The sequence below is a fragment of the Corvus hawaiiensis genome, chromosome 10 (genome assembly GCF_020740725.1).
Source record: "Corvus hawaiiensis isolate bCorHaw1 chromosome 10, bCorHaw1.pri.cur, whole genome shotgun sequence".
Lineage (NCBI taxonomy): Eukaryota > Metazoa > Chordata > Aves > Passeriformes > Corvidae > Corvus > Corvus hawaiiensis.
The window spans coordinates 23,656,758-23,683,320 of record NC_063222.1 but is presented as its reverse complement, the minus strand read 5'-3'; the positions used below and the strand labels follow the sequence as shown (position 1 = coordinate 23,683,320).

Below are 26,563 nucleotides of genomic sequence, written 5' to 3'. Positions count from 1 at the left end.
CAGTAATATCTGCAAGCAGACTTCAAAACACTGCTGGTTTATTAATCAAAGCCGTGCTCTGAGGTCACTAATTCAGAGGTAGCTGGTTTAGACTCAGCTTTTGGCCGTGCTTCAGCTCACTGTGTCACTGGGTCACACTTGGGCATCATGTCCCTCTTCCTCAGACTCACTCCCCAACTTCAGAGAGAACATGATCCCTTGGTGTAGTGGTTCCACCTCCCTGCCATGGGCAGGGACACCTTCCACTATCCCAGGTTGCTCCAAACCCCGTCCAACCTGGCCTTGAACGCTTCCAGGGATGGGGCAGCACAGATGCTCTGGGCAACCTGTGCCAGGGCCTCCCCACCCTCACATGGAGGAATTCCTTCCCAACATCCCATCTAACCCTGCCCTCTGACAGTGTGAGTCCGTTACCCTTTGTCCTGTCATTCTAAGCCCTTGTGAAAAGTCCCTTTCCAGCTCTCTTGCAGCCTCTTTAGGTGCTGGAAGGTGCTATAAGGTCTCCCAGAGCCTTCTCTTCTCCAGGCTGAACAAACATCTTCTACTGTAGTTTGGTAATGGGTAAAGATCAGATGTTTTGCTTCTAAATAAGAATTCCCAGTGCTTAAAGAATTGCTAAAGCTCAGAAACATGATTAGTACCTCAAGAGAAATGCTCAGAGTTTTGTCCTCTGGTCACAAGATTGTTTTCAGGGATTTCTTCAGCCTACTGCTTCCAGATGCTGTTCACCAGCTGGGATCTGGAAGCCAGTTATGGGATTACACAATATGGCATTGCTCAATGGTTTGCATTTTGTCCTTTGCATTGCAACCATTTCTGGCATTTAGTGGATTATATCTGATACCAATGAATGTCAGGGAAATGATTTAAGACAGGGTTGTTATGGAAGCCATAAGATGACACCAATAATCACTGCAAGACTAAATAACTATTTAGTAAAAATGTTTTATATAAAAGGCACGTAGAAAAATTTACAATATTCACACATTAATGCAACCTATAAAAATTTGCTACATATGTCATTCAGCATAAAGTGAGATGAAAAGTGTGAGTCAGGACACAGCACAAACAGAACCTGCTATATTTTTCCATTCTTCTTCAACAGTGTCCTGTCTGACATCCCTTGATAATCTACCCCCAAGATAATATCTGGCAAACATGCCTTCAGATCACTAAGAAAATTACTATTTGGTGTGACTCCTGTTGCAATATGCTCTGCATGCAGAGACCAAACCTGATAGCAGGGGTCAGTCCTGCGCTGAAATCACCAAGCCCAGTCCATTTGCAAGGAGAAGCTACAAAAGTCATTTCTGCGAGGTAACAGACATACAGGTGTGTAGGGAATGGCTCTGTTCTCCAGCCTTTTCTGCCAGGGAGACAATTTCTGAATTAAATACTGAAATCATAAAGAAAACTGTAGAAATGTTTTCTGTTCTCTGTCAAAACAGATGATCTCAGAAGGAGGCAAAAACCAAAGTGTTCCAGTAAATGGTGAAGAATTTCACATATTTGATTGCCACTGAAAACAGTGTGTGTGACACTGTTAAACAGCAGGCAGAAGTTAAAACTCATTATTTTCAGCTTACACTGGTGTGTTTCTTTGCCCTAACCTGCCAAACGAAGGGTGTTCCTGAAATTCTTCTCTTGCTGCTCCAACAGAGGGATTTAAGTGAGCCAACACACCTGCCTGTCTGAATGGCCAGATAAATCCAGGGGCTTGTGTCTATTAATCCCCTCTTGTTGGCTGGCAGGAAGATGAACGATGCCTGTTTACTGGTGAGGCCCATGTGCAGGGGCTGCCCAGTGATTTAATTACCACAACATGCAGGTGAATGGGAGGGTTCCCACAGCAACCCCCGTGTATTCAAAAAAATAGACAGCCAGACTTTCTCCTGCCATCACTCTGTTGATGTAAAGGAACATTTGCAGAACTCTCTTCCTTTTCCTCCAATATTTTTTTTTTAACCTTCCCCACTGTTTTCTCTGAATCTGGGCAAAATGAATTCATGGTCCAATTTGCTATTCCTCCACTGACAATGCTACAGATGTGCTGATTTACACTACCTGACTTTTGCTGTGCATTGAGCCCATACAGTCTGAAGTTTCAAATCCTTTTAATACAAAATAGTCATTTTCATAGAGTTAAAAAATATATTGTTCATTTTTTAAAAAAAATGTATTTTGCAAAAAAAAAATTATGGCAATTTTCTGCCCATTCCTAAAAATAAAATCAAATAATTACAGCATTACCTAAATAAGCAGCACTTTTATAAGTACAGATAGTTGTGCCTGTTTTCCTTAAAATGTTAGTCATTGGGGTGTGTTACTCTACATTACATCCTACCAGACACAGACCAGTACAAATAAACATGGAAGAATCTTGTCATGCCTAACTTGCTGCAAATTTCTCACAGAATTCAGTATTTACAGAAACCCACCTTTTTTTTTTTTTTTTTTTCTGGATCCAGTTCTTGCTGCCAATAAGTGTAACAGCAACTGCATTACTGAACTTACTGGAAGCCTGGTGAGATGTCTGCAGCACAGTAATTAAGTAAATAGGCACTGTTATAAAATGTTGATCAAAACACAGATTGATTTCAAAAGCTCTTCAGTGCCATTCCAGCAGCTGTTCTTATGTACAATATCCCAAACAAGACAAATGTGTTTACTCAAGACATGATCCTGGAGAATGCTTAAGCACATACTTAATTTCAAGCATGTGGATACCCTGATGTAGTCAAGACTGTTTGTGTGCTTAAAATTAATTAGGTGCTTAAGTGCTTTGTTAAGACGAGATGAAGATGTGCAGCTTCTTCAAAACTCCTGTTCAAAAAACTTCTGGAGAAATTCCACGGGCACTTGGGGAACAGGATGTACAAAAGCTCCTTACAGGAGCTGACATATTCAAGAGAGGGTCCCAATGGAGACCACAAATAAAATTTGATATCCAGTCTGAGCCTCGAGTAACCAGACCTGGAGCATCCGCCATCCCTCGTGCCACAGCTGAGGCAGCCTGGAGCATCTCTGCTGCTGGTGAGCACTCACCTGCCCGGGGTTCTGGCCAAAGATATGGCCTGAGGAGTGTGAATCCCTCACACATCCCCAGCCTGGCTGCCTGTACCTGCACAGAGCATTGCCACCCACAGCCAGCTGCTGCTGCTCTTCCTGGCTGCTGGGACAGAACTTGGCATGGTCGGACCTCGCGGTGAGTGAGCTGAGAAAGGGGAGTCTGCTCTTGTTGGTATCGATACAGCTTTTGCTTGTTATCCCCTATTTTATAGGAATTTAGGCTGTCCCTGACTAGAAAAACTGGGCCATTTGGGATCATGATTTTCATGTTCTAACCAATCATAAAGGCTCCAAAAAAACTTGCTTCTTTGTCCATGTCAACTATGTCACTGTTGCTGACAGACACAAAAATTCTGTCCTCTCTCTTTAGCTGAAACACACCACCTTGATAGATGGAATAAAGTCCATATTCTGCCTTTTTAGACCAGCAGCTTGTCCTTGCACTTTTCATCAGCAAAATGGGCTCAGGGTAATTAGTCAGTTTGTAAACATACTGGACAAGCTGTTTGGGGTTCCTGATTTGTCCCAACAAATCTGAGTCCTCGTTCTCGTTTTCACGGAATCGGAAGTAAATCTGTGAGTAGATGTAATAAAAGCCCGTCTGGGGTATCACTAACTCGCCGTTTCTCAGCTCCACATTGTAAAGGAAGGAGTGGCCTTTTCTTGATGATTCCCAGTTGTTTATTTTGTGTCCAATCCCTCTTCTGGGCAAGGGATTTACTGGAGGAAAAAAAAAAAAAGAGAAATGTTAACTTCAAAACCACATAGTGAAGCTGGGCATCTGCTAGCTGAGGAGCCTGGTTTTTAATAATGAAGTAAGGAAACCTGTTCTTCCCAGCCATTCTTTAGGTCCATTCTCACAATTTGATGGTCCATAAGTAAGCTTTATGTGGGAATTAACATGAACTGCCTTTATTTTTAATATTTGTCTCCCAAGTAAGAGAAAAAAAATCATGCTTCTACTTAGTAACAAAATAAAAATATCCATTAGTGTCTGATACCCTCTGAAGCTGCAGAAACCCAAGCAAGCCCTTCATTAACATGGTCCAAATGTCAAGTCTCTCCTGTCTGTCTCACATTTCTAATAGGTCTGTCACCATAGCAGCTGGGACTCGCACAACCGACAGAAGGAAATGAAAGGAAAGAGGAAAACTTAACACTAGGAAGAAGGACATTTACATTCTTTTTTCCCCCTAATGAAGGTTCCAAAAGAAGAGTTAGGGAGGTACCCAGAGGAAATGGGCCTTCTCTCTGTTTGGTGAGAATTAGCAGAAAAAACCCAATGCGTGGGACAAGATGATTTGTTTCCTGCTACTAACCCGATATAAGTATTAAAAAGTGTTTGTAAGCATGAGGCTAGCAACTAGAGAGTCATTTCTGTGGTCTTTAACTGTTGTTAGAGGTTTTCCTTACTGCGTGAGGACAGGGCACTCCTCCTGCTGCTGCTGCTGCCCGTCAGATGCGCCGCGATCCTGCGGGTGGGACTGCGCGGCGTCTGCCCCTCCGTGTGTGGCAGTGTCAGAGTCCTTTCAACTAAAGGAAGGGGAGAAAAGAAACCCCACATCAGAAGGAAGAACATTAGAAGGCACATCTGTTCCATCTGACTTGATTTTAAGGAATAGGTATGTCATTTTTTGACTGAATCATGGACTGATGGCTAATTATTGGCTAATAAGGCTCAAATTCCACTTTCACTGTTGCTCTTGAGATGTCTTTATGTGCCTCTTTGTTCTCCTTTTTCTCCTCCCTCTGCCTTCAAGTTGTCAACAGACAAAATAACCCATAGTACTCAATTTTATGGTTAAATACTCCTAATCTTCCCCCTGAATCTCCACTTGGAGATTCTAATGCTTTTTCCCAGCATCTTTAGTGTGAGCTTCAGCAGAGCTATTCCTTAACTCACCTCTGCAGCTTTGTGCTGCATGTTCCAGGAGCTTTTTAAGGGGAGGGTTTTTTAAATGTCCCCCATAACACACGGGACTGAGATCTACAGGCTGAGTCCTCTACATCCACCTTGCATAATTACCTTGCTGTAACCACTTGACTGTATTTCTGCCTCCTGAAAATTCACCTTCTAGTAATAAGTAATCATTTTTTGATGACTTGATGCCAGTACAAGATCTTAGTCAATTTTCTGCACTTCTAAAAAATCAAGTCATTACACATCAGGTGCCACTAGCGGCTCCTTTTTACCACAGATAATAAAATTATTATAATACCATTGATTGCAGATATGTTTTCCTCGTAGCTTCTTGACATCATCTGCCAACAAACACAGAGAAAATGAATTAGCTTGTCATCTGGGGCTGACAGGTGCAGGAAAAAGACACACCTTTTTTTACTCGTGAATAAAGAGGATTCTGGATTTGATCAACAAGCAAATAGAAAAAAACCCCACCTATTACTTTGTTGTAATAAAGAATTTCTATGTTTACATCTTTTAGATAATGAAAGACATGAGAAAACATTTTCAAGAGCTCAGGCATAAATCTGTTGAAAAATCTGACCTTCATGCTTCTCTCAAATAAGAGAAGTGTCCAAGCACCAGCTTCCATTTGCAGAATACTTGCTAGTGTGAACTGCAGGGTCTTAGATCTGAGAAATTAAATTAAATTTTTTTTTATACCTCTACCTATCTAAGTTCTTAAACCAGCATATTTTACTCTGTGCATTCCCCTTCTTCATAACTGTTTGCTGACTGCTGAAACAAACCAGTTTGGTATGGACAGCTGCAGCAAGCATGGTGATGATTTACCTGGCTGGCTAATAAGGCCTTTATTGCCATTTACTGATGGGTTTTGTCCTGTCACATTTCTATTTATCCATCTATCCTATTAGCAATAGTAGTATTAGTTACATTATTGTAATTGTAACTTACTCTGGCACCCAGGCTACCTCCTCCTACGCAATCAGGGAGTTAACAGATATATTAGATGTGTAAACATCCACCAACCAAAACAACGCTTTCTCTATGCAGAAGTTCAGGGACTTCACTGGAAGAGCTTCCACCAAAGGAGCTGAGATCTCAGAACACAAATGAAGATTCTGTTTTGGACTGCAAGATCTGTTTCTGCCAGGAAATTTCAGCCAGAAGAGAACTTTTATGGATGAGCTTGTTTATGTGCTGGAGATGGGGTTTTGAAAGCCATTCCAGAAGATTTTAGCCTCTGCGATTGTTCAGCCAGACTGACTTTGTTCTCTGTAGCCAAAATTATGTGTATTGTGTGTAAGTCACGCAGGAGGTGCTCTCTGGAAGGTGCTGTGCCCGATGCTGTGTGCTCACTTGCTCTTTCCTCCACCACTACATCACCCAGCTCATGACTGGACCATTCCTTAGGCACTTTTGTAGCTCTCCCTGTGTTACATTTAATCTCATTTTCTCTTCCCAGTGTCCCTGTATTTCCAAAGAGGCAGTGACAGCTCTGATAGCACCGTGATCTGTATGGTCAGGTAGAAACCCTTTATCCTGAGGTATTTCAGACAAGCCAACCCATCACTGGCATTTGCTTAGTAAAAGCTGATAGTTTTTGTTTTATTATTTCCTGAATGCAGTGAAACCACTTTTATGGGTTGGGGTTTTTTTGCTTCAGTGCAAGCACTCTGCAGCTGGAGCTGTGGCCTGACAATTGCTTTGCAATAAAACAATCCAAGCCTCCTTTATTCTGCTATTAGGATTCTTTCAGCTGTAACATCCCCAAGCACTCTGTTCCCAAATACCTTTTTAATTAACTTTCCCAGGTGCCACTTTACTTGCCAGCAGGGATCAGCTTCTCTGTCTTCGCTTTCGATGAGATCCAAGTTTTGGACGGAATTTCCGATCTCCTCCCCGGTGAGACAAGCGATGCCGCTCTTGGAGTACGAGTCCTGGAGCTGCAGCAGAGGGGAAAGCCAGGATTTTTCACCCATGATGTGTCTGCAGCTGTGGTATGTCACTATATTCACTGTGCTAAGGAACACTTCTCTAAAGCATTTCCTGGTGCAAGTAGGGCTATATGAACATCATGAGGATTTAATCCATCCTGATCTGACATATTTCAATATGAGGGCATACCTCACGTGCAAAACTATGCTTGCATTGTCTCCATGGATATAAATTTGGTATCAATTTAATAGGTTTTGTGAAAATTCAATACCCAAATCCCTCATGTTGTAAATCCTTTAGTTCCTCTAGTTCTGCATTGAAAACATTTCTTTTACAGAAGGGTTTGGGTTTTTTTTGTTTGTTTGGGTTTTTAAAATATATTATTGAAAACAAATACTAGAACTTAAACATATTTTTTATGCTGTCTTTTAAGCCAATTCCATTTGTAATCCAGACTTTTGCTGTTATATATCCATTCCATATCCTCCCCATATCCAGTTTGGAGTCTCTCCTAATAGCATTTGTCATAATAGTCCAGACAACTGAAATGACATTTGAGCCCAAATAAAATTATAATGCTAGATGTTTTTGACATGAAAATATCAAATATCTATCTCTATCCTCCAGTCATAGAGAAAACACTTTTTTTTTTTTTTTTGTCCTGCTGAAGAGAAATGAGCTTGAAGAGATTGGCAAAACTCCTTTTGGCTCCAAGGCAATCTGACTGGGAGAGCTTTCCTAGCGGAAAGCTCTGTCCAAGCTCCCTGCGGATGCGACTCCAGCTGGCGCTGTTGGTTAATGTGGGAGCACAGAACCTGTGACCAGCCCCTGTTTGCTTTGAGCTGGGCTCCTGCTGCATCAGCTACAGACTGGTCAGCCTTGTGGAGCCAGCAAAGCACCGCGGGAACTCGGAGGAAACAGTACTAAACATGCAAAGCATTCAGATGGAATTCTGGTAGTAGCATTTAAATTTCACTTTTTTGTTGTGTTAAAGAAGCTTGGTTTGGTTTGCTAAACAGATGCATTTTTTTCTACAAGTACCAGTTTTTAGCTGTCCTTGAGACTGGTGTATTGAAAGCAAGAAATGGATTTCCTCCTTCACACTCCATGCTTTTCCTGGCTTTTAGAAAACAAAGGTGTCTAGGAAGAGATTTCCTGCTCCAGGGGGAGGAGATTTCACCTCCTTCAAGTCCCACCTTCAGTTTGCAGCAGCAGATTCCACTGAACTTCAGCTAGTACTTGAAATGATGTTGTGTTTTGTAGGCAGCAGAAGGAAAAGGGGCCCCCATTATGAGTGTTTGTGAGGGTTTCTGTGTCTTTGCCAAGGAGTACAGTGGTATTTTTAAATCAAGTTTCAAGAACTCAAAGTGATTAATACTATGTGCTCATTGAGGTAAAACTACAGCTCTGACAGATTTAACTAAACAATGAGCTTCTATAACAAAGTAGTTTGACGAGTTTAAGAAAAAAAGCCAAACGTAGGCAAGTTGTGAGGTTACTGTTTATTCTCTTGCAGACCTGTCACAGCTCAGCTCCCAGCTTTGCCCTCCCACCTGTGCCTCTGCCTCCACCTTACCTGCTCACTTTTCCCCAAAACAGCTTTACTCTCCTGGCACTGGAACCATGTTTTGTATGCAGTTTGAAATCCTCAGGGAATGAAACCTTGCAGCAGCATATTACAGTACTGAAGGATTGGAATTTCTCTTGTAAGATTTACTCAAATGAGGTTTATCTGAAGCACTGAACCCTTTGAGGACACAAATCCTGCAGGAATCTTATCTTGTACAGACTCTCTCTTATGTTAGGAGTGGTTCCTGGACTGTTTTTGAAACAGAAGGAAGCCTGAGGATGTTGTCCTTGCAGCCCCATATCCTGAAGCATAAGAATTTTATTGTCTCAGTACTTCCTCTTAAAGCAAAACAGTTAAACAAATGTCATACTCCTAGTCCTAATCAGTCCTACTACAGCTGTAGTGGAAAAACCCTGCTGGTTACCAGCATTACCAGCATACTTTTTGTAAAGACAGAAACGCCTGCAGTCCACAGTAATTTGGTGAAGGCGTAATGCAGGTATTGTGAACATCAAAGGGAAGAAAAACATGCAAACAAAAATCATGGTGTATCTACAGAGATTTATTCCACATGCACCATGTGGATGTGGAGTAGCAGGCTGTGTCTAGATGAGGTATTTCCTGTTGGTTGTGCCCCAAATGGCACATGCAGGAATATGTGGTTAATGTACCCCCTCCAGAGCCAGCAGCCTTCGTTTGTAGCCCAGCATGACTTAAATTTGGACAGATTTATCCCTTCACACCAAAGGCAGGCTTGTTATTCTTCAGAAACTGTGAGTTGTATTTTGGGCAAGTCCCTGAGATGTGGTTGTGTCCCAGGTGTACATATTTGAATAGAAGGAAGGAAAAGATAACTGTGGTTACTAATTACTTAGATTGGCAAGTTTGTTAGCAAGGGACTCTGAACTGTGTGCATGGAGAAATGAGGATGCCTTTATATATTTTTCTTCATTAGCAAACATGTAACCTGATTTCATAAAGTCAGCACATTTCTGTGATTCCCCCATTTGACTGCCACAGCTATAAATTCAGCAGGAAAATCTGTTCTATACATTTTGCAAGTATGAACATTGGCTCCTGTTGCAGAACACTGCACACCCTTTGCCTCACAGAGAACTCTGACATCTCAGAAGACTTCACCTATTAAATCCAACGTGGAATAAGTGCATATATAGCACAATATGCATATATACATTATTAATAATAATGTGATTAATTATGCATTGCTGAGTGCATATATACAACAGTAATTTACATTTATGCAATACTTTCTGAAGTTGTAGATGTACAGAACGCTTACCTGCAAGTAGGTTTACCTTTGTGCCAGGAGGAGCAACATACAGGCACAACTTACAGCAGGACAGTAAATTTGGGATAAGACACTCACGGAAACCCTGAGCAACAAGGGGTCCATGAAAAGCAGGGCCACACACATGGGACTATCACTTAAATGCAACTTTCTTGGAGTGTAAATGATCTTTTGCAAGAGGAGGGAAGAGTTAAGCAGCAGCTGGCAGGCCTGAAGGGTGGCTGCAAGGAGACCAAAGCTTCTAGACTATACAATGGATATTAAACAATTTATTCTGGGGAATTCAGTAATGTTTGCTGTCTAGTGCAGTTCCTTTAGGATTAGTCACAGTCTTAAAACCATGCATTGTCCTAGAGGACGCATCTAAAAGGCACTTGAGCTTTCCTCACTCCTTCTCCACGGCGCCTGGACTGCCCAGCTGACAGAGCCTGTTCCACCCAGCCCTCCCGGCGCTCCCGCACCGCAAAAGTGATGAGACGGCGAATCCGCGCTCTGATGGGAAACACATTTCCTGCAGAAGCGCACAACTTTGTTTATTTCGAGTCAGACACTTTGTAGGTGCCCTGGCTTGGAGCTCCGCTCCCCGCGCACACCCAGGGCCCGGCTGTGCCGCGGACAAAGGGGAGCGCAGCTCTTTGTCTGCGGGGAGCGGGGGCTCAGCCCGGCCCACGGCTGCTGCTCGCACCGCCCCCGCCCACCGAGCCCGCGGCCCCCGGCTCGGTCCGTCCGAACGGGCAGCGCGGGGTCCCCCCCGCCGCCGAGCCCCCGCACAGACCTGTCTGAGCTCGCTGGTGAAGTACAGGAAGGTGACGGCCACGCACACGGACTGCAGGAGCACGGCGGCCACCAGCACGGCCCCGCAGGTCAGCGCGGGGCTGGGGCCGCCCGCCGGCAGCATCGTGGGGCTGGCTGGGGCGGCAGGGCCGGCCTGGGGGCTCCGGGGGCTCTCGGCCGCTGTCCCGCAGCGAATGCAGCCCCCGGCGAATGCAGCCCCCGGCAGCCGCCGCGCTCAGCCCGCCCCGCCGGGGGACGGAGCGGGCGGGGCGGGGCGGGGTGGGACGGGCCCTCCCCTCCCTCCTCTCTCTGTTTTGCCTCCCTGCCCTGCCCGGTTTTCCTCCGTCTCCTCACTGGTTTCCTGCCCTGGTTTCCTTCCCTTCCCGGGCTTTCCTCCCGGGTGCCGCCGCTTTCTCCGCCTCCCTCCCCGAAGCGCGGGATCATTGCTGAGATGTGCGGTCACAGCTCAGCGCTGCTGGAGTATTTCCGAGCAAACTCGCTGAGAGGTCGCCACCAGAGAATGGTGGAAGCTGGTTTTCTTAAGACATTAAGGCTCTGGTTATGTGCGCAGAGAAGCCCGGAGTTTCCTGAATTCAAGCTGTGTTACAGAATCACAGATTGGTTTGGGTTGGAAGGGATCTTAAAGTTCAACTCGTCCAACCCCCTGCCATGGGCCAGGACACCTTCCACTATCCCAGGTTGCTCCAAGCGCTGTCCAGCCCGGCCTTGGACGCTCCCTGGGATGGGGCAACCACAGCTTTTCAGGGCGACCTGTGCCAGTTTTTCACCAACCTAAGTGTAAAAACAGTTTCATTGTAAATAACTTCTTTCTTATGCCTAATCTTAATCGACGCTCCTTCAGTTTAAAACCATTACCCCTTGTTCTATCAAAACAGGCCCTGCTGAAAAGTCTGTCCCCATAATTTTTATAAGCCACCTTCAAGAACTGAAAGGTTGAGTTACTGCCTCCCTGGAGTCTTCTCTAGTTGAACAAACCCAATTCTCTCTGCCTTTCTTCATAGGAGGTGCTCCTATGAAGCATCATCTGATGCCCTCTGAGCATCATCTGGATTCACTCCAGTAGGTCCATGTCCATCCTGGTCTGTCCTATCTGTGTCCTATCCTCTGCAGCTTCTCCTGTAGAGCTCGTACACCTCAGAAGGGTGCCTGTGAGCCAATAACCTGTGCCATGAGCTCCTTCCCAGTGCTACCAGTGCTTCTACTCCCTGGTCATGACATGATTACTGCCACAGTACATGGACATCAGGTACGTTTTGAGTTTGCTTTATCTGAAGGCACTTTGGGGTTTGTTTGGTGAGTTTTCAAACCTCTAAGTCTCCTTCTTGCAAGCTTTTCTCCAAGCTGTTCCACCCAGATAATTTTCCAAAGGCATGTCCATGCTTTAGGGTGTGTCCATTGACTTTCCCTGGGGTTTTGACACCTTCACCACATACAGACTGGGTTATAAGCAAATCCATAATTATCTGCTGATACTTTTAAATCAGCAGAGGTAGCACCTCTGCTGACTATGCAGCCATGGAAAACTGGGATTTCAAATCTAAGTGCAAACATTTGAGTCAGGTCACTTTTGTGCTGTTGGCTACAGGGTAGGATGAAATTTTGGCTCCTGCTCAGCATCTGCTACCTGAGTTCCAGGAAGCAGGTGGGAGTTCTCAGTATCATTACAGGGAAAAATTAAAATCAAGATCTCTTCATCTCTCCTGACTATTGAGATCATCTTTAGAAGACATAACAGCATTGTATTCAACCATTTAGAGGAAAATTAATTGTTTTTTCTTCCATCATAATGTAGCAAAATAATCCCCGAATCCCTGTTCAACGTGGCAGCAGGCAGTTTATTTGTCTGACTCTTTGAGACATTCAATCTGTGTGCCAGAACAGTTCAGATCTGTGTGATTCCAACACATATGTCAGATGGAGGATAACATCTTCTCAAAAGTGAGCTCATGGTCCCCTCCTATGACTTCTCAGGAAAGTCAGTGTGACATTTTGGGCTCCTTCTGCTTTGTTTACCATGGTTCATAAATTCTTAAGAAAAATTTCATTTGAGAGAGTCATGTGACGAATCAGTTAAAAGGTGGCAAACTGACTTGGATGAAGACTCCTGCCTGCTGAAGGGAGTTTTTGTGGCTATTCATTCTAGTTGTTTAGGGAGGTCATATCTCATATGAGGGAGTTTCCTTTCAAAAAGAATAGAAACAAAAGTGAAAGAGAGCCAGGGCACTACAGAGCACTCTTGTTCACAGTTAGGAGTTGGTTTGGATTCTGTGTTTTTCCAGTCTCTTCATGGATTTCTCCTCACCCTACAACTTTTAACAGAACTATTTTGTAGGTTAACATACCAGTTCAGGAAAGATTTTTTCAAGACCCATATACTCAGTTTGTTGCCCTCTACCAGGCATGGCCTGTGTCCCCCTGACCCATAATTTTAAATCCTCCATAGGTATTCCTTATGTTTCTGATTTAATACTTGTTTAATTAGTGCCAGGCACTAATTAGTGCAAGGCAAAATTAACCAAGTGTGGTTTGAAAAGAGCGATGGGAAAAACACACTCAAATCCATCTCTTCAAAAAATTATGAGTTCACTATCTTTCTGAAGATTTAAGGTCTGCAAATTTCATTACAAATTTCATTACACAATGTTTATGAGTTTGCACACTGACATAGGATATTCCAAAAGTGAAACTCCAGTCATTTCCAGCATTGAATGCACTTGAAAATCTTTGCTACTTTCAATGCTCACTTTCCTGCAATCAATTTTTGTCTCTAATAAGTGTGAGTTTATACAGAAAATAATTTGTTTTAAAGGTTCCAAGAGCAGAAAATGAGTGTTTTGATGAAATTTTGCCGCAGTAAAGCTGGGGCAGTGACACCAGTGGGAAGGAATGGTGTTAGCATTCTTTTAAACAGAACCAAGTCATGTGTTTGTGTAGTGCTAGACCAGGGCAGCTCCCCAGTAAAACCTCTGATTCTTCCTGGCTCCTTCATCCTATTAAAGCTTACTCAGTGAGCTGTTTAATTAGAGATAAACCTTAATCTGTGCTGTGGACTTAGGAGGCGTCGCTTGGCATGTCAAGGAAACACCGGGCAGAGGACCTGCCACACTTGTCCCCCAGCAGTGTGACTGGTAGGAATCTATAATGGCTCTGAAAATGGGCAAAAATGAAGGAAGAGTGACTTGAAAAAGTCCTTCCGTTCCCGTTGCTCACTGATGGCAGTGATGGGGGTGATGAAGGGGTTTTCAGAGGAGGACAGAGGCTCCCGTACACGTACTGCTCCCAGCCGTGCAGGTGGCTGTCACCGCTGCTGCCGCTCCCTGCCAGCCCCGGCACCGCAGGGCTCTGCTCGTTTTCCAGGGCAGACAAAGCAGAGCTGATTTCTGGTACGGAGCAGGTACTGACTTTGATTTCTCTGCTGGGCAGCAAAAGGGGTCGTGTTTCTCATCACAGCATGTAGCTGCAGAGAGGGAATGAAGCCGTCCCTCCTTCCCCCCCAGCAGACGCCTGAATGCAGCTCTTGCTTTGGGCTTTGCTGCTCCAGCCATCAGTTCCTGCAATGGAGCCGCTGATTGTTTGGCTCTGAGAGCGCAGTGGGAGATTGCTGTCTCCTCTCCTTCCTGAAGGGAAGAGGAAGTCCCTGCCCATCTCCGCAGCCTCCTAGTTCATCTCTGGGGCGCTGCCACACTCAGCTCAGGGCACGGGTCATGGACAGAGTCACCCTGCCGAGCACCCCAATCAAGCAGGCACAAGGAGCCTGCAGCCAGCACAGAGTTAACCTTGCCGTGTGGTCCTCAGCCCTGCACATGTGCTGGACAGATCACATCTGACTCCCGTGGTTTGTTCATTCCCTCGTGGTCCCTGTGCCAGATTCCAACCTCATGTTTTACTGTTAGTTGTAAACCATCTCAAATCCATGAGTTCATTGTGATTTGTACTGTCAGGGGATCAGGATCTATTTATCAGTGCAATATTCTTTTGGCCTGTGGTGTTACACAAACAACAGCAATGGTTTGGCTGGCCCCAAATACACCTATGAATTAAATTATTCAGACCTGACATCTCTCTTTCAATGCCCCAAGCAGTGGATTTGATAAATAGAGCAGGAAATATCTGTGCATGGACATGCCACGCTCATGTCCAAAAGTGCTGTAGCAACAGCATTCATTCCAGATCTAACTTTGGATCTCTCCATTTTAGTTAAGAAAATACTTTACCTTTTGCCTGTTGATATACTGTATATATTTTGAGCTTGTTCTTAACTTTTGTCAGTTATATAGGGGCACTTCCAAAAGTATATTGTCCTTTATGAGTGCTTGTTATGAAATCTCTCTCTGAGAGATTTAGTGTCATAAAATCACTGAATTGTTTGGGTTGGAAGGGACCGTAAAGCTCATCCAGTTCCACCCCTGCCATGGGCAGGGACACCTTCCACTGTCCCAGGTTGCTCCAAGCCCTGTCCAACCAGGCCTTGGACACTTCCAGGGATCGGGCATCCGCAGCTTCTCTGGGCAACCTGTGCCAGGGCCTCCCCACCCTCACAGGGAAGAATTTCTTCCCAATATCCAATCTAAATCTGTACTCTTTCAGTTTGAAGCCATTGCCCTTGTCCTAACACTAGTACTTCTTTAGCTTTCAAGCCCTAGGGATTGTCACGAGGCACATCCCACGTGTTATTCCCTGAATGAGTACAGTTGGTTTCACTAGGGTGCCCTGATCCAAGATTCCTTCTCACACTGGGGGTTTTTTAACATAAATCATTTCCATGTCATTGTTTTCATTATGATTTGTAGTGCCACACCTAGGAGTTTCTGTTTGACAGAAATGTCTCACATTTCAACATTTCTGTTTGTCTTAGAGTGAAAGATTTTGATTAAAGAAAAGTTTCTAAATATGTCATTTTGGAATAATTGAAACACCTTTATCATTACAATAAGGCGTGTATCCATTGTAAGAGATACATGGCTCTGCTTTCCTGTATTCCCTGGGGATCCCTGAAGTAGCAGGAACTCCTTTCAAGTGCAGATTCCAAAGCTGGACCTGGCCATGTGGCTGTTCCATTACTGCACAACCAGTCTTGTGTGAAGCGCTAGATGCTGCTCAGGCTCCCTGGCTAGGGGAGCAAAGGGAATGTTTATAGATGCTCTTAAGTCTTTTTCTATGTTACATTGACAAAGTGATAATGTTGAAATAGGTTCATTGTAGTCTCAGCTCTGGAGGGAGCTGGGAGGAGATCCATAACACATCCATCTGCCTCCCCAACATTTCAGAAAGAGGAAGAATTGTCCCTGGCACACAGCAAAGATTTGCTATGCAATTAGCTTAAGCCTTGAAGCATGAAATTTGATTTTCTTTACCATAGGTGAGTGCTTTTGAACTCCACTGAAAATGGAAGGCAGATATTTCTCTTTAGGGTGCCAGTTGTGTATGCAGAGAAATTACTTTTTTTTGAGGCTTCTTCTCAGCAAAGCATCTGTCACACACCTGTCCATCTGGGCTACAGATTCCTCCTGGGACAGATGAAAATCAGTAACAAGGCTGTAGGTAGAGAAGTGAAGGAGATTTCTCTTTCCTTGCTGGGGCTACCTGGCATTCACAGTCCCCTGTGCTGTCAGCATCGTGGCCAGGGTTTTGCTTGGATATGCTCTCCCAGCTGGCAGCAAAATGCTGTGGGTGCAGAGGAACAGGGGAGAAGCAGGTGGGGATGATTTGTACCTACATGAAGCCTCTTCCCTCTTCCTGGCAAACCAGGACACGATGGATTAATTGGATGGGCTGTGTCTTCTCTTGCCATTGAAAAAAACGTGGAGTGAATTAAATTCTCGGTGATGTCCAGAAGGATCTCTTTTCCTGCTGTCATAGTTTGGTTTCATCTACAATATGTTTCATCTGTGTTGAGGATGTGTGGATTGGGTTTTGCATCTGTATCAGCACAGCCCTCACGGGGACATACTAATGGAAGTGGGGAAGAGGTTTGTTTGTATCTGCAGCTACTCATCCGCGGCAAGAGCATCGCCGTGACATAGAAGGTGATACCCATTGCTGTGTGTGCACTTTCTGGGCTTATTTACTCTGTGTCCTACTGCTGTGGAGGCTTTGGGGCTGCCTGGTGGCTGCTTTGTTCTGAGGAGTGGCACAGACCCTGGGAAACACCGTGGACTACTCTGATCTGTAGCAAATGGGTCTGGCTCCCAGATGACTGATGAAGTGCTGCATATTTCAGTCTGCATGTTATTCTTCTACTGTTTCATTTATGTCTATTGAATGACTTCATGCCAGTAGATAGAAAATACTCCTCTGCTCAGTCTTCTATGCTCTATGATTAGTATAAAGCCCAGGGAATAACAAGAAGAGAATACAGCCATGAATACTGTAGCTATTACGCCCTGAGTGAGGGACATGGGAGGAATTTCTGGGAGTGGGGTGCAGTGACTCTCATGCAAGAAACACTTGGATGAGAGTCACTCAGGGGGTACCTGCACCACCTCGAACGTGGTTCTTTTCAGATTGACAGCTGTGAATTCAGGGGGGCTGGATCAGGGACTAGCCAGGTGAGTCAGGGTTTGCCAGACTGTCCAGAGGCTTGTGAGCAGGAAACACGAGTCACTGGAACCCGTGGAAGACTGGAAGAACTTGAATTACTTGTGCAGATTGCTGGGTTATCAGTTAGTTGGAGCAAAGACGGAAGGGAGCCTTGGCCTTGGTGAATATGCCAATCACATCACGATGGTGATAAACAATACACGTGCTTTATGTTATAAAGGTGCTTCATAAATGTCAGCTGCAAACGTTATATTGGAATTCTGTGTATCTGCATCTTTGGTGACCAGCTGGAATTTTCAGTGACACCTAACTGCAAAGGCATTTGCCTTCTGTCCTGGAAAAGGGTCATTATCAGGCAGGGAGCAGAAATTCCCCACAGCTACTGCCAAAGAGAGCATTGAAAGAGCTCTGTGGCCAGTTTGCCACAAGAACAGAGTCTGAATTGATCTGGAGCTGATAGCAGATGGCAAATTTTACCAGATGTAAGATGTTTTCTTGGGCTTGTAGGCACTGAAACTCAGTAAACAGAAAGAGCTTGAGGAAGAATAGAAAGCGAAGCAGTCTCCTGGGTCAAATTTCAGTTTCATCATTCCTACTCCAAAAGTTGTGTAATATTTAACTGAAAAAAGACATTTATAACCATAACAATATTTAACTAAAAGCAAACTGCAGTGTACTTCATCAAGCTGCAGTATATTTACTCTTGGACCAAGATTTTTGCTTTTCCTCACTAATTTTCAACTTCAGCCAACATTCATTTGGAAAACAAGAACTTGAGTGTCTGGGAATAAAACTCATGTAACAAACGCTTCCCTGGGCTCTTCGAAACAGGATTTCCTTATTTACTTGGAAAGGAAGTTGGAAAAGGCTCCTGACAATAAATATCTAATGCAAAAAATATTAAAGTGGAGAGCATAACATTTTTTTAAACAACCTCACTGGTTTAGAGCTAGAGATTGCTACACAGCAATCAATTTACTTGTTCTGGGTAACCCACAGCACTTATCTTTTCCCATTAATTTTTAGCTAGCCCTGAGATGTAACTTAATACAGGAGTACTCCACCAAACAAACCCTGGAGACTTTTTCATATCTTAGCAAGCAAAACATTCCCAACTTGTGTTTTCAACTTTGTTCAGTCATTACTCTTATTTGCCTGAACACCACAACAATATCAGCAGAGTTTTAAAGTAATCTATTAACCAGAAAGGTGATTCAGGCAGTGCAAATAAAGACCATCTGAAAACAAAATGTAAGGTGTCAACCCTTGGAAGGAATGAGATTGCACAGAGGTGCTTTGAGCCTTATCAGTCTCATCCTTCATTGTTCCAGGTGTCTCCTCAGACCAGAGTGCACAGGATTCAGGAATCCCTGGCATTTCAGATGGTGATTCCAGGTGGACTTTTAGGGTTGTTGGGCGGTTTTTCTGCTGAAGAAAACATCCATATGATGACATAATCTTGATATAGGTGACCTTTTTTAAGGCCCAGCTCCTAGAGTTTATAAAGATTTGTAGATGTTATAAGGAAAAGAAAAAAAAATCAGGTTTTACTGTGAAAGAGGAAAGGCTGGAAATACAGCAAAAGTATGTCCTGGGGGTTCAAACATAACTTCAGATATTAAAGGAATCCAGAGTTGCTTGTAAAATATTTTGCAATAGTAAAGCCATCTCAAAACTTTTTTAATGATGAGTGTTGGAAACTTGTTTTGGCAGAATCAATGCATGAGATTGCCATGGAGAAGGATTGGGAGGATGTTTGGGTCCTTATTAAAGCTACATGGACATAAATAGCTATGGAGTCTCTGTTGCATGCCAATATTACCTGACTGGGTAAGATTTTGCACTTCTTTAATCTCCTGGATAATTTTGGGTTTGGGGTGTATACTAGTTAAGCTGGTTAAGGATTTGTGGAGTTTGGGATAAGAACAAATTGGAAATGTTGCAACAGAATGTTTGCATTAAAAGAATAAATGCAAAAGTAATTTCTTTATAACTAGGAAGAATTATCACCAAAGGGCACTTGAAAAATAATTGATGACTGCAATCAGCCACTAAAATAGTTCTTCAGCACAGTTAGATTTTAAAACTACCTCCATGACTGACTTAATTAAAACAATTACCAAGGGATTTGCCTTGGCTTAAAATGATATGTCCGTCTCTATGACTTTTGGAGGCAGGTGAACTCTATCTCCTTGGCTTCTCTAAGGCTCCTGTCCAGTAACATATTTGGGACAATTAGGTCCTTAATCACCTAGAGAAGAAATATCACTCACCCTGGCACCAGAGAGCCATTCCCAGCACAGAGATTGTTCTGGCGTGTGACTCAAGGGCTTAATTTTAAAAAATGGGCAGTTAATGTTGCAGATGCAGTTTTGTGAAAGGAAAACACCAGGAGATGATGATATGGCTTCACAAACTTCCCCCCGCTCTGTTGGTGCCTTGGTGTCAGTGGCAGCAGCAGGATGTGATAATTGGGTAGGATCTGATACCCATCTCTCCACACAAAGCTAATGCCAGAGTGAGGATGACTCTTCCCTGGCCATGAGGAGGGCTCAGCTGCCCATCCACCATCAGCCTTAGCCACTCCAAAGTGTTTTTGTCAGTGCAGAGGTTGGATCTGGCTCATCATCAGGCTCTGGCTTCTTTTAAGGTGATAGTTTAAAGGAAAAGACTCAGTGAATGGCTTTCTCATCACCTCTGCCATAAATTTTTAATGAGTGCTTTCAGGCTGCTGAAACTCTCCTGTCAGAGATCAGTGGGGAAAATCTTACCTGTTATGTAACACTCATTTTGGGAAAAAACCACTGTTTATGAGAAACACAATGCTTACTTCCTCCAGTGAGATTATCATTGGTTTTGTTTTCCTTTTCTTTGTTACCAGCAGTTCCATGTTTAGCTTGAAGTGTCTCTGAAGGGAGTTACCGACAGAGCCTCAGCTGAACCTGCTTTCTGTTTCTGTTACCAGCCACATCTTGAGGTGCTTCCCAGGACAGTCTGTACCTGTGGGAGGTCTCAGCTGGGGCCAGGTGAGGCCTCAGTCAGACACAGCTCCAGAGATGCCACCAGCAGCTTTCCTGAGTTGGTGGTTTGGCCATCCCACTGGCAATATCCATTGACATCTCCCACTGCTTTTCAGCATGTTTGAAACAAAAATTCAGTTTCCCAGAGAGGTTTGTGGTGTGGTGACACAGAGGGTTCTGTTAACCTGCTTAAGAGGCGAGGAGGTGCAGGGCAGGGTGAGAAATTCCATCCCAGGCTGTGGCCTGAGCTGCCCTTTAGTGAACAGGCTGGGAAAATGGGTCAGTCCCTCACACAGGTGGGTCAGGCCCTCACACACCTCCTTCCACCACAGCTTCCCACCCAGATGTGAAAAAGGTGCTGATGTCACTCCCTGCCAGCAGCCAGCTGTGTAAAGGACCTCTGCCTTACGCAGGGAAACACAGACCCTTCTCCATAGAACACCTTTCACAGAGGCTGAAAGTGGAGCTGGGGAAGCACCTCTGGCTTGGCTGTGAATATCATGAGGTAGATGTGCATTTTAAACAGAGAGAGTAGAAAACATGAGACCTTTGAACTCACTGTTATCAACTGAAACAGGAGAATGGAGTGAAATTCCAATTTTAATTTGAGCAGTGAGGTTACTATAGAGCTCATCATGTTTGCCAGTGCTTCTGTTCTGCTGATTGCTGATAGATATGCAGATTTTATTTAAATTACGGGATAGCAGAAGACAATGAGGTGCTGTCACAAATCTAGACAGAAGGGTTACTAGGATTTCAAGAGAGCTGTTGGGAGTGAATACGCAAAGGATGCTCAGCTCTGCATATAACTTTATTTTCTTTTCTTCAATGTGTCTCCTTAAGAAACATTTACCACCACTGGCCCTCTGTCACATGGAAGAGGTGCTGTTTAGTTTGTATCACTTAAAACTGTTAAACTGTGCACAAGCAAGGGCTGCTTCTTCAGAGAGCCCTTGTTCTGCAGCTGGTTATGAAAGAGCAATTTCGTTGTCCTTGCAAGACATTAATAGGGAGGAAGTTAGAAATATTTTATAAATATCCCATACATAGCCTATTTATTATGCTCATTTCCTCTTCCCTTGCTCAGAAACTGTCTCAGGGTCACTTGAAGCTGTAGCTGAAGATGCACAGCAGCTCTCCCCACGCTGCCATGCCGACTGCAGACTCAGATTTGCCTCCTATGGCCACACTTAGAATGAATCAAATTCTTTTGGAAAGAATTACACACAGTCCTGAAAATGGTTGTGTGCAGGTATGGCAAATCAGATATGCCCTGAATATTTATAATAGTAATCTGTTTGTTCTCTTGTGCTTGCCGTGCACAGCTGCACAAGCATTTATTCTCCAGGGAGCACAACAGCTGGACAGGGCTAGCAGAGATTGCTGTGATAATATGTTTGCAAATCATTAGCAGGACAAGGCACTAAAGCCCTTTGAAGCTTCCCACAAAGGATTCAGCACATCTGAGTTAGCCAGGGCAAGGGCTGGGGTCTGGCTCTGGGGGAGGGCTATGGCAGCAGGAGATGGAAGCTGGCAGGAGGGGATTTTTGGTATGAAGAAAAGCAGATGTGAACACGGGGTTTGTCCAAACTCCCTTTCCAAGCACTGCTTCCTGCCTGCTGAGGAGGCACATTTTTGTTTCAAAAGAGCTGAGTCAGGTCCCAGTATTACAGAATTGATGCTCCTGAGGTGGGTTTTGATGCTTCATCTGGTTAAGCACACAGAGGAATCCCCTTCTCACCACCAAACCAGTGCCAGCTTTCCTGCTCCACTGAGTGCTGTGAAGGAACAGGCTCCCATCCAAATAGGACCAATGCTGTTGTCAGCCCAGATGCAAGTCAGAATATAGGTCAGCAATGCTCCATCTCTGCTAAACATGTCCCTGAGGCTGTTCTCTGATCCCCAGCACCAAAAACAACATTGCAGAAAGAACAATAGCAATGCCAGAGTTACAGGAATCAGGTTGATTTTGTTGCCTCTGGGAATTTTACTGCTGAGTCTGCCACAAGGAAAAAAAGCTGGGTGCAAACACAGCTGGGTGCTGCTTTAGATTTTAAGCTTCTTTGTGGTAAAAGTGAATCAGTTTTCTCCAGCACTGAACCTTTTTGAAGGTTAGCGGCAATGATTCACAGATCTATCACTGCCTTACTTGGAAAAGAACCTGTTGCACATAAAAATAGGTTTATTAACCTCTTTCCTTCTCTTGCAAGTCGCTCCTTCAATCAGAGAGAGGGAATTTTGCTAGCCAGCTGACTGCCAGGGCCTCCAGAGTATGGTTCTTAAAATGCAATACAGGAAATTCCCCAAATTTAAAAAATGTTCCAGAGGCAAGATTTGTAGGAAAAAAGCAGTAACTTCTTCTTCATTTGCACTTTTGCAAATCAAAAGAGGGGCCTGAGGGGTAAATTGCATTCCTTATTTGTAATCCTGGCTTGCTGTGGGTCTGACCCAGGCTGTGTCTGATTCTTGAGGTCACATAGTGGTTTTAACTCCAGATTTGCATGTGAAAAAAGCATTCAGTGATGCTCTGTGTTTAGGCATGACCTGCAGGCAGGCAGCAAGTGGGGAATGTGTCTTCAGTGTGACCCTTCAGCTGCTGGTGCTCACCTGCATCCCACCAGAAATAAGTTTGTGAGTTACTGGTTCTCTTCATTCCCCTGATCAGAGCCAGTCCTGTTGTAACAGCCTCCACAGGCTCAGAGCTCTTGTCCCTGCTCATGATAGAGTTCATGGAGAGAGAAAAAAAATCCCCTCTGACCTCATCATTTCTTGGCTATATCTGTCTGAAGGCTGGATGGCTGCACCCTCCTCAGGGCAACAGGCTGACAGGTCCCCACAGGTCTGAAAAGAAAATATCTGGTGTTCCTTTCCCTTCTTTTGGGTTTTTCTGAGCTCTGCACTTCTTACTGTAGTTTTTAGGGCTGGAAACTTACTTTTGTTTTCTTTAGGAAGAAACGTTTGTGAATCTAGGCTTGATTATTCACCTGTTTCTGAGGTGGTGTTTCTGTGGACAGCAAACTGCATCAGGCTGATGGAGATGTGAACCAAGGGGACACCTGCCAGCTCAGAGCCCCTGAGAGCTGCACTGGGCTCTTTGTCAGATTTCTCCTCTGACTTTAGCCAGATTCTTCAGCTTTTCTTCCATAGTGTGTCCCTGTCTTCAAGGAGACCATCAGGTGGAAGAAATCCCAGAAGCCAATCCCCCCCCAGGCAGATTACACAGAATTCGTGCCTGAAGAGCTCTTTGTGGGAATTGACAAACTTCTGCTTTCTTTTCACAGAGAAGGAACATCATGAGAAACAGACTGCCGAAAAATCCTGCTAATCAGATAATCCTTGAACATGGTGCTGCTCCAGACTTGAAGTCTCCACACCTGCATGGATGTAGAGGTCTGTTCTATGAATGAATGCACACTCCTACCTAAACCTGCCCACAGACATTCAAATATATGTCTGTATTACAGATGTAAGTCCTCCCAGTGCACGGTAATCCTGGCTTGGTGCACTTAGCAAAACTTTGATTTATTGGGCTTTAAGTTCTCTGGATGACAATCATCTCCAGATGGAGTACTGCTGTAGTTGAGCCAAATATCTCTTTTGCCTGTAGGACACCTGCTATTACACTTTCTTAACATGGAGAATGTTCATTTTTCACCCAAATACTGTTCACTGTTAGGTAAGCATGTAGCTCTCCAAAATTCTTGTCAGGTTACTTTGCTGTTTCTGGCAGCCTGGAGCAGAGGTTTGATGTATGTTTAATGTGTATTTACACTGGCCTGGAGGATTTGCAGTTCTAGTAAAACATCTTGTATTCACCTCATTCTTTTCTCAGCTTTATGTCCATAGAAAGTATAATATCCAACCTGGCTTCCAAAGTTTCTCACCTAATTTCTGCATTTTGGTGGGTCTCAGCTGTTACAGCAGAGTGCAAAGGGTCTTGTAAGGGTAGGAGAAAGTGTGCAGGGTGTAAGAGTTGGGTGATCCTAGACAAGATATTTATCTTCTGAGCAGAAATGTTCAGGAAGCTTTAGCTGAAGTAAATACAAAGGCTTTAGGTTGTGTTTGGATTAAGATGCTATTCATTCACCCAGCAATACCAATGCTGACAGGTCTGTGTAGCTGCAGAAGGATTTGTGCTTTATCCTGACACAGGCAGCATCAGCAGAAAGGTCAGCCAGTGGTCACGTCATGGAGCTGAATGCTCCCACAGACTGAACCTTTGTGGCCCAAGGAGTGTTTTTAAAGTATGTGGTATCTACTTTTGAAATCCAGTTTTCAAAAGGCAATATATATATACATATACACACATACATATATATATATATATTTCTGAAGCATTTCTTCCTTGTCATGGCAGTTTAACATTGCTGGACTCATTTCAGTGCTGTGAGTATGCAGAGTGGAGGGAACACAGCTCGGGCTGTGCTGCTGGCAGCTGAGGTAATCTAGTCATGACTTGCTGTGACTTTCTTGTTATGAAATCACTGGTACTGGATAAACACAGAACATCTGCCTTCCATCCCTTCTAACACCTCGTTTTTGGCTGTAAATAAGTGCTCGCTGTAGCACTGATCTGAACTGAAGATTGTAAATGTGCAGGTGAGTGAAGACACCTCAGAGCTCTGCAGTGAGGCATCAGGGACAGGAGTGATCCCTGCAGGAGCCACAGAGGCACAAATCATGCTGGAGACTCACCCAGCTAATGGGATTACTGGGGAGAAATGCTGTGCCCTTCAGGAGCTGGCCTTCAGCAATACAGCGAGGGGTCTATTGGAGCAAGCACTGAAATGTCAGGGTGCAACCTTACACTGCAGCAAAGCCAAGGCAATGGCTCGTGGATGCTGGGAAGGGACTGTTCTGTCACTCAGCTGCTTGCTCCCACTGCCTCCCAGGAAGGTGTCAGGAATTCACCTGTCCCTGCCCTGGGCCAGTCCATAGAGCAGCCCAAGAAATGCAAACAGCTCCACGTAAACAGGCAATAATTTCTTTTGGCAGTTTGCTCCCTGACTGGAGTTTCCCCAAATGTTTTGTTTTCACAAGTGATGGGTTTTGGGTTTGAAATATGTGTGTCTTTGGGACCTTGCATTGGATGTGGGCCTGCCCTCGTTCCAATTCACAGCAAATCCCAGGAGAACTGCAGCAGGAAGAGGCTCGTTTCATGGCTCACAGCCTGGAAATACTCTTCTCAACATAGTGTGGCTTTCCAAAACTGGAGGGGATCAACAGCATCAGTGCAGTGTTTTGTTAGGTTAGATGGCCAAATAATCTGTGAAGAAGCCAAATACAGACATGCTTTCCTTTATAGTTAGTAAAAAATGCTTTAAAAAAATGGTGAAGAGTTGCCAAGAGTTCCTTGAGTTTTAAGTTTAATGAATATTTGCAGTTTAGAAGTTATTTTCTCTGGCTGGATTTGTAGATCAAACAGGAGAAAACCTACCTTGACTTAAAAGTCAAGGAAAAGTATTTGTATTTTTACTTATTTCACCTTTCAGCTCTGATGGACTTAAAGCTCTGGCAATGTGTTGGTGTATTTGTCTAAGCCCATAAAGATAATCTTAGCCCTCAAGGGCTTACAGTCAAAATAATTTCTTTGCAGTTCCTTGGGTCCATAAAAACAGCTGAGTAGCACCGATGGGAGTATTGTGATAGTTCACCTCCACTGTACTTGCAGGGCTGATGCCTTAAGCTGGGCACAGATAATTAAATCTGTTGCTGCTGTCAGGTTTGTAGGAATGTCCTTCTGTTTCAAAAGCCTTTTACCAATTGCACCTGTAATCACAGAAGAATCTTTCAGTAAAGTCCCTCAGGCATGCAGGGAATGGAGAGGTGCACCCAGCAAGATGCTCTGTCTGATCCTACTCCTCCCCAGTCACTCTGCTGACAAAGCTTTCTCACACTTGTGTGAAATGCTAATGTGGGAGGGGGATTCCCTGGCTCCAGTCCCTCCTGACATTTTCAATGCATTTCCCAGGCCTGTTTTTCCATCCTGAAGTGTAAAATTAATTTTGATGAAATCTTGAGTGAATTAAACTGCAACACAGTGATCTCTTTGCTCAACTCATATTTGCTGTCTGCCTTATTTATATTGAGAAGAAGCACTTGGGCATGCCAATTGTCCTGTCATTTATTTGCCTTGTGCATCGAGCCTTTGGCTACTAGAATTAAACTGGAAAATACAATTAAAAGCATTAGCTGTAGCAGACATACAAAAAAATATCATTACATGCTTGACAATGTTCTCCTTCATATTGTTAATCCCTGCAGATCTACCTCTGCTATTAGATTTCATCCACAGATTTTATTTTTCTTGGAAGACTACACTAATTGGAATGAGAATTCCTGGTTGTATAAGGAAAGAAAAGGAAGATGTCACCAAGCTGGAAAGCCTCACCTGACTT

At 44.1% G+C, this 26,563-nt stretch overlaps 1 protein-coding gene and 1 long non-coding RNA gene across 4 annotated transcripts; one reads left to right on the top strand and one right to left on the bottom strand.

Annotated features, from left to right (window-relative positions):
- Positions 1 to 929: 929 nt before the first annotated feature.
- TNFSF10 (TNF superfamily member 10) lies at positions 930 to 10,807 on the bottom strand. 2 transcript variants are annotated; one of them, XM_048314585.1, is made up of 5 exons: positions 10,586 to 10,806; positions 6,787 to 6,939; positions 5,289 to 5,331; positions 4,483 to 4,602; positions 930 to 3,789 (listed from the first exon to the last, which is right to left on the bottom strand). In XM_048314585.1, the coding sequence occupies exons 1-5, from the start codon at positions 10,706 to 10,708 to the stop codon at positions 3,341 to 3,343; spliced, it is 888 nt and encodes a 295-aa protein (XP_048170542.1). In that variant the 5' UTR covers positions 10,709 to 10,806; the 3' UTR covers positions 930 to 3,340. The 2 variants fall into 2 exon arrangements, with proteins under 2 accessions (XP_048170542.1, XP_048170544.1); XM_048314587.1 differs by lacking the exon at positions 6,787 to 6,939 and having other exon boundaries at positions 10,586 to 10,807.
- LOC125330858 lies at positions 10,586 to 26,563 on the top strand. 2 transcript variants are annotated; one of them, XR_007205726.1, is made up of 5 exons: positions 10,586 to 10,673; positions 11,716 to 11,851; positions 18,859 to 18,975; positions 23,447 to 23,631; positions 26,430 to 26,563. It is a non-coding gene; the product is annotated as an uncharacterized LOC125330858 (long non-coding RNA). The 2 variants fall into 2 exon arrangements; XR_007205725.1 differs by having other exon boundaries at positions 23,447 to 26,563.

Excerpts from the sequence above, each read along its gene's own strand:
- TNFSF10 (XM_048314585.1), bottom strand. The coding sequence starts at position 10,708 with ATGCTGCCGGCGGGCGGCCCCAGCCCCGCGCTGACCTGCGGGGCCGTG. Across the intron at positions 6,940-10,585 it reads TCACCAGCGAGCTCAGACAG|CTCCAGGACTCGTACTCCAA; the intron begins GTCTGTGCGGGG and ends CCTCTGCTGCAG. Across the intron at positions 4,603-5,288 it reads AAACATATCTGCAATCAATG|TTGAAAGGACTCTGACACTG; the intron begins GTATTATAATAA and ends CCCTTCCTTTAG.